Raw genomic sequence first — 12,029 nt, 5'->3', positions numbered from 1 at the left:
CCCCACCGGCCAGGCATCTAATAGCTGCCAGATCTTTCAGATTTCACACCCTTGCTATACGTGCTTAGCGCCAATTTTTTTAAAGCCTGTAAGCACCTGTTTCTTTACTTTAAATCAAAGGAAGGGGATGGACTTGAAAACGACTCTACATCTGAATACAGGCCATTATTTTTGTGACTGATCATCATCTACTTTGCTGCCATTAGCTACTGGTTTGTTCACAGTCCATGCCACAAATCATAGCCATCATTATTCAATTCAGCTTAGTCACACTTTCCCCTTGCTCTGCAGAAAATAAAGAGTGCCCTTTTACTGCTTCTGCCCTTGCTCTTAACATCGCTGTCTGTACTGCTGATCCACTTTCTTCTGCATTAAGAAAAACTTGTTCATGCAACTTCAGCCCCGTGTACTACTTAGATGGACAAATTCACAAAGGAAAATAAAAAATTTCTTCCAGTAGCACCTTAGAGACCAACTAAGTTTGTTCTTGGTATGAGCTTTCGTGTGCATGCTCATACCAAGCTCATACCAAGAACAAACTTAGTTGGTCTCTAAGGTGCTACTGGAAGAAATTTTTTATTTTTTATTTTGTTTTGACTATGGCAGACCAACACAGCTACCTACCTGTAAATTCACAAAGGATTAGGCTATCAATGGCAGCTATTCCAGTTGACTATATGCTACCCTCAAGGTTCAGAGCCACTATGCCTCTGAAGACTCGTTGCTGGGAATCATGATCAGGGAAGTGCTATTGTGTTCCTGTCCTGCTTCTGGGCTTCCCATAGACTGACCACCATGGGAAGCTGGATGCTAAAATAGGCCTTTGATCTGATACAGCTGTGTTTTGATGCTTTCTGACTGCTAAAATTGCAAGCACACACTCTTAATTTTTCTTCATTTGTGTTTGGTGAAATGATTCTGGTACAAGACAAAGCCACACAAACTAGCATTTTGAATACTCAGAGTAACCTGGACCTAATGCAATGTCCTGGAGCTTTGAACCCAGCTAATGCTACTTCCATTTTGCAAATGCTTTATCCACTCCACTTCCTCGTGGGGAGGAGTTGCGGTGGACCGCAGAGCTGCTCTCCCCACTTCCTGTGGGCAGGGGACTTTGTCCCTCGCAGCTCGGAGGAGGCCCCGGCCGCGTCAGCAGGCAACCGGCCAATCAGCTGGCTGGGGGCATGGCCGGGGGCTCCCTTTCAAAAGGAGAGGCGCGAGCCGAGAGACTTCCTTTCGGCTCGCTTCCTCGGATCTCCCACCCTCCCTCCCTTCCCTGTAGGCAGGTTTCACCCTATGTAGGCAGGTTTCACCAGGCCCCCGACAAGGGCAGGCGACCAACCGAAGTCCAAAGCTTTGGACTTCGGTTGGTCGCCTGCCCTTGTCGGGGGCCTGGTAGGAATTTTTCCACTTGGCAGATTGGCTGGGCCATTTGGTTTTCGCCTACCACTTAGCAATCGTCACAACTTTGTAAGGTGGCGGTTAGGCATTGAGTGACCTAATGTTGGGGGAGGGGAGGCCTGGCCATCGCCTGCCCCTCCAAGCTTAAGGGTAGTCCATTAAAGGAATCCGGGGGTGTGGGATCTTGTCCGAAGCCCGGGGCGGGGCTAGGGCCATGCCACGACCCCATTGGAACCCAAGGGGAACTCGAGTTGGTCTGAATCGACGGGGCTCCCCTTATCAGTGGTTTACCCTTACTGGACTTCCTGCTCTGCGGGCAGGAGTCAGATATAGTCAGGTCCACTCAATGCCTAAGCCAATACCGCTCACATGCTGTAACCAATAAAGTTGTGGCCGAATTTTGCCCAATAACATTAACCTTATATTCTGTGTCCTGGTGTTTTTATTTCATTCCCGGGAGGGCGGCTTTGGGGTCTCGACATGCAACCTATATCTCAGCCAAAGAGCACCACCCTTCACAGAATATAAGGAATGCCCACTCCAAGTTTAGCAAAGCACACGAAAGCTCATACCAATAACAAACTTTATTTTTCATTTTGTTTAGATACCACAAAGCTAGCCCAGAGCCATGACATGTTTCTCAAGGAGACATTAATTTCTTTTTCACTATTGCCTTTATTATTTCTCATGAGTCTTCATTATTTCTAATGAAAGAAGATTGGTTTACAGCAGCGATGGGAAACTTGTGGTTCTTCAGATATCTGGAGGCACAATTCCCATATTTCTGACAATTAGCCATGCTGGCTGGAGCTGATGGGAGTTGGAGTCCCAAAACATCTCGTGGAACACAATTTCCTCACCACCAAATTACAGAATTAAACAGAAGAGTAGTTTTGTCCTGGTCTATGATTATTTTCCCCAACAGTGAAAATGTCATATGAAAAATGTAACATGAAAAAAGGCATTCCTGGGCATTCAGTGGTGAATAGTCAGTCTTAGAGCCCAGACCTCCATAGTAAGCTGGGCACAGAAAGTGTTGTAACGTGAAAGAATGAAATGATGATTTCAAATTGGCATGGGGAAGAACTCCATTTGGTCTGCATTTTAAAAGTGAACCAACTTAATTCACACCTCCCAGATTAATGCATGGATTTGAATGAAATTTAAATCTGGATTTTGCATTTCTCCAAATGCTTTGTGATAATGTCCGCAGCTCAAAAATTGTAGAAACATGCATTAAAATGAATATCTTAGGATAAAATATGCTTAGACATGGATACATTGAAATAAAAATATGCTTAGACATGCATACACTGAGAAGTTCTGTTGTTACTTTAACATATATAATTATTTTTATATGTGCAGCTGTTTTAACTATTTTCCTATATGTTCTTATTATATTGTCAATTGGTTCAGGATGCCTCGTGGGAAGCGATTCGTAAATGCAGTAAATACTAATCATAAAACTCACGAATTTAAATACAGTATGGATATTTTTTTAAAAAACACTTCATAGATTAATGCGGAAGTAGGACAGAACAGAGACAGATTAGACGTACTCATTATTCTTTATTACGGTCAAAGACCAGCTCTTAAAAAGGAGGTAAAGTAAAAATTAAAATAAATACAACGGATCCCTTTGACAAAACATTTTCCGGGGATGTTGCATATATAAAACTCTTTGAACAAGATTTAAAAGAAAATTATTAATTGCATTACAATGTTAAGGATTTAAAATAGTGGCTGCAGAAGGCTGAGCCCGGCTCGCTCGAGATTCCATTGAGGAGAAACTTAGATGGGCTGAGAAGAAGGTCTATATCTGCAAATTTGGACACAAAATCTGGCAACCGCCCTGGTAATCATCGGGTCTTTACCTAACAAGAGCAGGTTGTATAACTGCTTTTCTGGGAGGCTTGCAAACCTCACCAGTATGGGGTCCATGATCTCCCTTCGAGCTTCTTCATATAGAGGGCATCTGAAGAACGAGTGTTCAGGGCTTCCTATTTCCCCTAGTGGGCATACGCAGAGTCTTTGGGCGTATGGGATTTTTTTATAGAGCCCCTCCAGCACTGGCGTGGGCAATGCCGCGCTTCTGGCAAGAGTAAACGCCCTTCTTGAGTTTTTTGACAGGAGAAAGGAGAGGTAAGGTGCCGGGGCAGCTATGTATCTCTCGATTTCTCCGGTTCTGTATTCAGGGCATCTTGAACAGTCCTGTTGTCTTTCAATGTCACTGAGTCGTTGTCTGACTGTTACTTTAGCTTGCCTTGGATCCATCTTTAAGAGGGCTTGGGGGAAAAGGCCCATATTCTGGAGAGAATTCAGGACCGCTAACTGCCACCCGGACTGAAACTGATCGCAAAGGATCAGTGGTGCAATCCCTTGGGGTTTCAGATTTAGAGCCAGCCATTTATAAATTGATGTTAGGCGTATTGAAGCCTCCACACTCATCATTCCCGTTTCGAGTCTGATCCATGCGTTGGATACGCATTTGGGGACGTGGATGTGAGGGCGATCTGGCTGCGACATCTGTCACCCCATTGATCACCAGGGTTGATTCGGCTGATCTGGCTGGCTAGGTGGGTGTCCCCTTCCTCCCTCACCGCTCCATGTGCGTCCCTCCCGAAGCTGCGCGCTCGGTGGAAGAGGACGACCATCCCAGATAGAAGGAGTGTACCGTTCTTCGGTCAAGGGTATACGATAGCTGCGCTCCCCTGCTAGAACCTCCAAACGAGACAGATTAGAAATAGATTGATCCCTCCCTATTTCAAACAAAACTCTCAAGTTTTGTTCTGGGCAGCATGTTGAAATTGTTCAGGCAGATTGTTGTGTGGAGAACTGTGATATCAGGAGCAGCGAGTGCTAAATATGGGGTTTTAGGGGATTGCCATGTTTGGAAGTTTAAAAGCACACCTTTATACAAAGGTAAGCATAATGGACCAGTAACCAATGGGCTGCCCTGATTTACAATGTAATGAACTGCATCCCCAAGTTTCCAGCTCATATGGTTAATGATGTCATCATCGCATCCCCATGAGCCTTTTTCCTTGTAAATCACTCCACTCTGTCCCTGTACCTATGAACATACTGAAAGTAAAACAGCCCTGGTGGAAGGCCCCAGCTTACAAGATCTCATGTTTAAAATTAGAGAGGAATTGCTGAAGCAATAGCCTAAGCTGGTGGGGTGGGGGGGTGGGGATTCCCACTAGGATAGTTTCAGGGAAGCTATAAAGTGGAGGCAGAGCTTTTCAGAATCACCCAGTTTCAGATTAAACCCTTCTGCTCGGACCTCTTTAATAGACCAGCTCTCAGGAAAGTAACTGATTGGCAACCAAACAAAGACCTATGATCTCTCCCTAATATCTCCCTTGAGTGCAGTCATGCCCCATGAAAGACAGATTATCACATCCCTGTCTCTCCCAGTGCAGCCTTTTAACCAATTTTAATGAGCAAGTGGTTAAACTTGCTCTTGTTCTGGAACCAATCAGAACCATCACTTCATGCAAAGGTTGTCCTTGTAATCGTGTAACCTCATCCAGAAACTTGACTGTGAGGCTTTCTTCACTCCCTTATGGCTTCCAGTTCCTATTATTGTGGTTCAAAACCAGAAACACAGGAGCAAGTACCCACATACAGAAAAGGTACTGCCCTATGTGTGGGTTTATGTATCTCTCTCCCTCTATGTCAGGCGTCAGCAACCTTTTTCAGCTGTCCGCCGTCTCTCAGACCATGTGGTGGGCCAGACTACATTTTGGGGGGGGGGGATGAACAAATTCCTATGCCCCATAAATAACCCAGAGATTCATTTTAAATAAAAGCACACATTCTACTCATGTAAAAACACGCTGATTCCCGAACCATCCAGGAAGGCAATTGGGCCGCATCTGGCCCACGGGCCTTAGGCTGCCTACCCCTGCTCTATGTGGACTGCACCATCTGCACTATCCCCATGATTCCCCCATTCAGCTACTTTTGACTACTTCTGTATGTTTGTCTGTAGCCAGGAAAAGAAACCAATCAACCCAATATTATTGGTATTCATTCATTTTTTTGTTGTTCTTTAAGATCGCAATCAATACGCAATTAAAGATTTCTTTTTACATTGTTTTGGCATTTCCATTACATTGAAATGAATGTAAGCTATGTAAGTTATATAGTTTCAAAACTTGTGTTAAATAGAGGACAGCAAGACAAGTAACATAGCATTTGGCAGAAATGGAATTGCATCGCTGATTATGACAAATACAGGTTGGAGCAGAAATGGCTACCCTCTTAAATCACTATCAATAACTGAGGTAGGTCTAGGTAGGAATCCCTCCCATGACACCTTATGTGGTGACACACCCTTCTCATCCTACAAATCCATCCTTTTGCATCAAACCTGTGTTTTAATACACCCCAAGAAAACTTTAGTCAACACACATGTTCATTTGAATGCCTGAACACATCTATTCGTGTGTGGGCTGGGCTCCCTTCAGGCCCAATTTTGTGGTCACTTTCTATTCAGCTGGTTCATTCCAGAAGTGAACGGGAGAGATACAGTATGTTTCTATGACCATCATCCCCCACCCCAAAGCTTGTTGACCACACTTCTTAAATGCCTGAACAGGGCTTAGGTGCACCTGTGCCCCTTACTATGGGAACTGAGACTGTATAATATAGCACTTCCTAATATAATAATCACCGAGAAGATGATTTTATTCTTTATACTCACGTTTAATACACCGATTGGTCCCAGGAGCTGTTGTCCACCCTGAGCAGCACTGACCCCCACAGACATTTGGCCTAGAAAGTTGCAAAATAATAATAATTTAGGAATGGTACATTGAGTGCACCTTGAAACCCCCCTTCCTTTATTTAGCTATTGTTATCTCCTTCCTAAAGTGCCTGAACTTCCATTAAGAAACCTCAGCTGACACCTGCACGGTTGAAATTTAAAAAGGAGAGATTCCATCATCTACTGGTACTAGTGACAAGAATGACATTTGTGATACATATGATTTTAGAGCATGGATAGAGAACTGGGGCATTCCAGATCTTGTTGGATTTCAACACACCTCAGCCTCATCCAGCATGGTCCAAGATCAGGAATTAAAAGGACTTGTAGTCCAGCAAACATCTAGAAGGTCTCAGGTCCCCTATCGCTGTTCTAGAGCAGGGTAGTAAATGTGATGCCCTCAAGATATTGTGGACTACAAACTCTATAATTCCTGACCACTGGTAATGCTGGATAGGGCTGCTGGGAGTTGTAGTCCAAAGCATATGGAGGGTTAGGGAAGGTTATGCTAAACTACTCCAAGCCATTATGTAGCATTGCTGTGTACTCTTGAGCATGTAGCAGAATCTAATGGGTGCTTCCATTAAAAATTGAGAAGACTGATATCTGCAGCTTGTGCAATTTGTTTAAGTGTTTTTTTCTAAGCTACTGACAACCTCAGCTTATGTTTTCCCCAGGCCAACCGTGTTACGGCAAAGAAGGCAGTAGCATAGCTTCCTATTCCTGCTCAAGGATTTGTAAACTGGGATCTTGCAAAACTGATGGAGAGGAGTGCAAAGTAGGAAAACATTTCCAATACTTTCCTCAACTTATTGGCACAACCTGGCAGCGATTCCTGTAGGCAGGACGACTCACCATGCTACGAGGAAAGCTCTGGCTGTAAACCAAACCAGCAATTCCTGATGGAATAAGCTCCAGAACCTTGGCATATAGTAAGTCCCATTGCAATCTAGTACACATGCACAGCTTTAGTTACAGGTAGGTAGCCATGTTGGTCTGCCATAGTCAAAAAAAAATTAAAAATTAAAAAATTCCTTCCAGTAGCACACGAAAGCTCATACCAAGAACAAACTTAGTTGGTCTCTAAGGTGCTACTGGAATGATTTTTTTAATATTTTATTTTGTTTTGACATGCACAGCTTGTTCACGTTAAAAACAAGTTATGTTGCCCACACCTGGCTACCTGCCTTAGGGTAAAAAAGCTGCTTAAACACACACATACACCTTACAGCAGCATGTCACAAACTTCCAATAACCACGTAACACTTTAACACAATTAATGCCGGAAGCATACTTCTTTCTTACATCCAAATCAGTTTAGTTCTACAAATGTATAAGGAAGAAGTGTCTTCCCCCTGAGGACCCTGTCATTCTTCTGACTGTGCTTCATGTTTGGAAACCTTGGCCAGTGATTCATGCAGAGAAACAACAGTCTCCTATGAGGAACAGTAGTTCTGCTACATCTCTGCATTGGGAACAGCTGAATGATCAAATCACAGCTGATGTAGACACACAGCAGAATTACTACCTGATAATGCAGTAACCACTGACTAGTAAATGGGTAAAGGGAAGAAGCCCTATGTCCATCCAGGTGGTCAAAGGGAGGGGGAGACTGTACACTTTACAGCTGGGCATTGTACACCAGCAGTGTTGGAGGCGAAGAGCTGCAAAGTTAGCATCATACAGGCAAACAGCTGTTCTGTTAAGGGTCATACAATTCTCAGCACCCTTAACAAACTACACTTTCTAGGATTTTCTGGGGGAAGCCCTGACTGTTAAAGGGGCTAAGGAGTGCTTTAAATGTATGGCATGGGTGTTCGTTCTCTCCCTCCCTCCCTCCTTCTCTCTCCCCCTCTTTAAAGGTTAACTGATGCATAGGAGAGCAAGGGGGGAGGCTGTGGGCCCCTGCATTAAACTCAGAGCGATGCATTGTTTACACAGTGGATTTTTCAGCGAGGGTAAGGAAGGTGTTCATTATAAGTAGGCAATAGCTTCAGAACCTTAAAATAACTGTTCCTCTTCTTTTATGATACTAACAATTCATAAGCACTGAAGTACAGATGGACACTTGTTGGGTTTGGCACCAGGGTTATAGAGGTTTTGAGGAAATCGCTGGTTCTTTCCATTCATTTCTTTGAAGGCCCATCTGGAAATGTGGCAGCCCTTCTTCAGAGGGAGGCTAGAAAGGTTTCAGGTCCTAGTGCCTGTTCTGTTAGGATACAGCTGCCTTCGCCACGAACCTGGTGCCCTCTGGATCTGGATACCCCTCACATGCTGATGAACACGGTGGAACACCAGGATCACATCTATCAGCTACACCCTCCACCATCCAGACATTTGGCTTCAGTGCAAAGGGGCCAAGTGAACATGCAGATGTACTCATCTAGAGCTTCTCCATACAAGTGGGGGACCCTGAGACAATCAGGGTTCACTCTCACATGGAGACAAACCTCCGTTTGCATGCAGCCTCTTCACACTGATGTCAAACCTACACAGAACATAGCAGGCAGGCATGATCCTATTCATATCTCATATGTTTTAAAATTTATGAAGGGGTATTATCATGTGAGCCCCTCCCTGCAGCTATCCACTTGTCAAAGTTGACCCACAAAGTGGGGGGGGGGGTTCTGCAGGGAGCACACTGGCAAAGCAGCACAGAGCAGGATGGAACTATGTGTTCATCCTACATGGGTCTGAGCAAGATTTAAACCATGCCCCATCAGCTTATGAGTGAAAGTTAAACCCAGCTTCTTTGGCTACACACACCAGCTCCCAACACAGAGTTGAACCTCGTCTTCCACCCATCAGCTGACATGACCTGCCTATTGGAGTGACATCAGCTAATTTACAGTTTGGTGTGGTTTGGGGGGAAACGGCCTCATGGACCAAATTGGACTCCCTGGTGGGCCAAGACTGACTTGTGGCCTGTAGGTTTTCCAACCCTGCTATAAAAGGTAAGGTAGAACCACAGATTATGAAATAAATTTGTTCTTCAGACCCCCAAGCAAATGTGATGCAACAGGGCAATCCCATGCATTATATGGCAGCACATCTGGCTATTGTGACCAAGAATGCACTTGATGGAGAGTTGCAATTGATCCTGGATCTTCAGTCAATGGACACGTGTGGTACATGACTGTCCAAATAAGCGTACATGTTAAGAATCTTAGGTGTGCAACCAAAAAACATTATATGGGGTACGGCTCCAAAACTATCCCCAGAATTAGAAAAATGCATGTGAACAGCCATCATTGGCAGGGGCAGCAGCAAAAGCACGTTGCACTGAGGATGGAGAAAGCTTTCTCCAGAGTTTTGAACTACATTTCCCATCAGTCCCAGCCAGTATGGCCAATGGTCAGGGGTGATGGGTACAAAACATCTGGAGGGTGCCACATTTGGAAAGGCTGGAGTAAAGAAAGGGACACAGTCTTCTCAACTTCCTATTAAAGAGCATTTTAATGGGTAAACTACATGCTTTGTGGGTTCTGGCAGTGGCTTTGGGCTACGGAGATGACTAAAGGGGCAGTTACTTTCCCCTTGCACAATAAGCAAGCACACACACACACCCAAGCATCTGGTTATATTTAAACAATTTACTCAGCATTTGAGTGACTTGAATGTGGTGTGGTTTTCCTTGCCTCATAAAGAATTCAAAATAAATGCCTGCAGCTTTGAGGACCACAGCATGTTTATAGGAGGGAGAAGGATGGTGCACCAAGGAGAAGCCAGCTTCCTACAAGTGAGCAGGAAAGCAGACTCCCCACCCACTTGTGCTGTGCTGGCTTTGTGGCATGCTCAACTAGCAATGCCCAGTCAGCCCGTGGATTCCCTACAAAGCAGGGGCTGAAGCAGGGGAAACGATGCCCCAGCTATGGTTTTCCAGTTCAAACTGTCTCTATCTCTTTCTCTCTTTCCAGAAAGGGAAATTTCCAACCACAGACCCTTGGTTTCAGGGGAAATAGGCAGAGGAAGAGCTCTGCTCCTCTCTCAACCCCCCACCCCATTTTTAAGGACAGGGGTCAGCAAACTCCCTCAGACCTTGTGGGGGGCCGGACTATATTTTGAAGAAAAAAATGAACGAACTCCTATGCCCCCAAATAACCCAGAGATGCATTTTAAATAAAAGCACACATTCTACTCATGTAAAAACACCAGGCAGGCCCCACAAATAACCCAGAGATGCATTTTAAATAAAAGGACACATTCTACTCATGTAAAAACACACTGATTCCCTGACCGTCCGTGGGCCGGATTTAGATTGGGCGGCATCTGGCCCCTGGGCCTTAGTTTGAGGACCCCTGGTTAAGGATGGGTGGATATGTTAATTTCAATATCTCTCACTTTCTCATTTTTTTCCCAACCATACGTTCAGTTGTTCATATTTCCACACCAGTTTGGATTTTTCATTTATTTTTAAGTCCTTGTGCAAGTTGATCAGCATTTTAGTGCAAAATTTTCCTAATATGCACATTGTGTGCGCACAATTTTACCTAATGTACACATTTTTGCAAAGTAACTTTTCCTAACAGAATGCATTTTTCCGTGTTATGTTCCCTAATATATACATTTATAGACACACACTGAGTAGCATATGCATTTTTACACACAATCTGTAGCTGGAGAGCTGCATGCCAAAATTCAGAGAAGTGCAAATTCCGAAGTGTGCATGTGTTTCAGTTTGCATCTTGTTAACATAAATTGCAAACTGAACTGAATTTCTCCCTCATCTCAACCCACAGTGCACATTAAATTGCCCATAGCTCAGTGGTAGAGCATCTGCTTTCCAGCAGAAGACCCCAGTTTCAATCCCTGGCATTTCCAGGTAAGGCTGGAATAGACTCCCTATCTTAAATCCTGAATAGACTCTGCCAGCCAGTGGAAGCCATACTAATCAGTTTCCGATATTCCTACACTCCTGGGAGCTGCTTTATAGTGATTCAACAACAGACCCAATTCTGCATGCAGGTCAATATCCAGCGTGCATCAGCAAAGTAGTTTGCTGACTGCACTCCTTTTGAAACCTTATTTACATGGGAATATAGGTAGAAGCAAGAGTAAGGATTGCCAAATACTCAGTTTTTAAAAAATGAAGCGTATATTTGACATCTGTAAAGTTGACATTCTCTAGGCCAGTGTCCATGTAAGAGCTCTTTGCTGGGGTGAATTTATCTGGTCTGACCCTTAAGCAGTGTAGTACAAGCTAAGACCTTCCTGAGGTCTGCTTCTCTTGCAGCCAGCGGAGCCAGAGGACATTAAAGAGTCCAAACATGTGAGGAGGAAGGAGCTAACCCTCTCTCCCTACACTAGAGTCCTTTTCCAGAGTGTCACTATTTTGGGTGGGATTCAATCACATATTGCTGGCAAATTCAGGTTGCACCGTTATACAGTGGTACCTCAGGTTACAGACGCTTCAGGTTACAGACTCCACTAGCGCAGAAATAGTACCTCGGGTTAAGAACTTTACCTCAGAATGAGAACAGAAATCGTGTGGTGGCAGTGGGAGGCCCCATTAGCTAAAGTGGTACCTCAGGTTAAGAACAGTATCAGGTTAAGAACGGACCTCCAGAACGAATTAAGTTCTTAAACTGAGGTACCACTGTAGTTGATTGGGAGGTCTTGCACAACAAATTCACTTCCCCCCAAAGTCATATGTTTTGTGATAAGGAAAGTGACAAGGAAAAGCACTAGAAAATATGGAATAAGACTTGCTCGGATGTAAATGGGGGCTGTATACACACTCCCATTTACTCTGCATCCAGTGCACTCTCACCACTAGTTTGGGAATCAGTGTACACATGGCATTAGCCGTGATCCATATCTGCCCTGTCATTTCTACACAGGAAATACTGGGAAG

At 44.3% G+C, this 12,029-nt stretch overlaps 1 protein-coding gene across 1 annotated transcript in view; it reads right to left on the bottom strand.

Annotated features, from left to right (window-relative positions):
* LTBP2 (latent transforming growth factor beta binding protein 2) overlaps positions 1-12,029 on the bottom strand; it is a 124,346-nt gene that overhangs the window by 109,729 nt on the left and 2,588 nt on the right. The window contains exon 2 of the mRNA XM_033142668.1: positions 6,113-6,183. Within this exon, the coding sequence (XP_032998559.1) occupies positions 6,113-6,183 (71 nt within the window). The remainder of the gene's footprint in view (positions 1-6,112; positions 6,184-12,029) is intronic.

This window comes from Lacerta agilis, chromosome 1, assembly GCF_009819535.1.
Source record: "Lacerta agilis isolate rLacAgi1 chromosome 1, rLacAgi1.pri, whole genome shotgun sequence".
Taxonomy (NCBI): domain Eukaryota; kingdom Metazoa; phylum Chordata; class Lepidosauria; order Squamata; family Lacertidae; genus Lacerta; species Lacerta agilis.
Note: the sequence above shows the minus strand (reverse complement) of the source record. Positions and strands in the feature narration are given on the sequence as shown.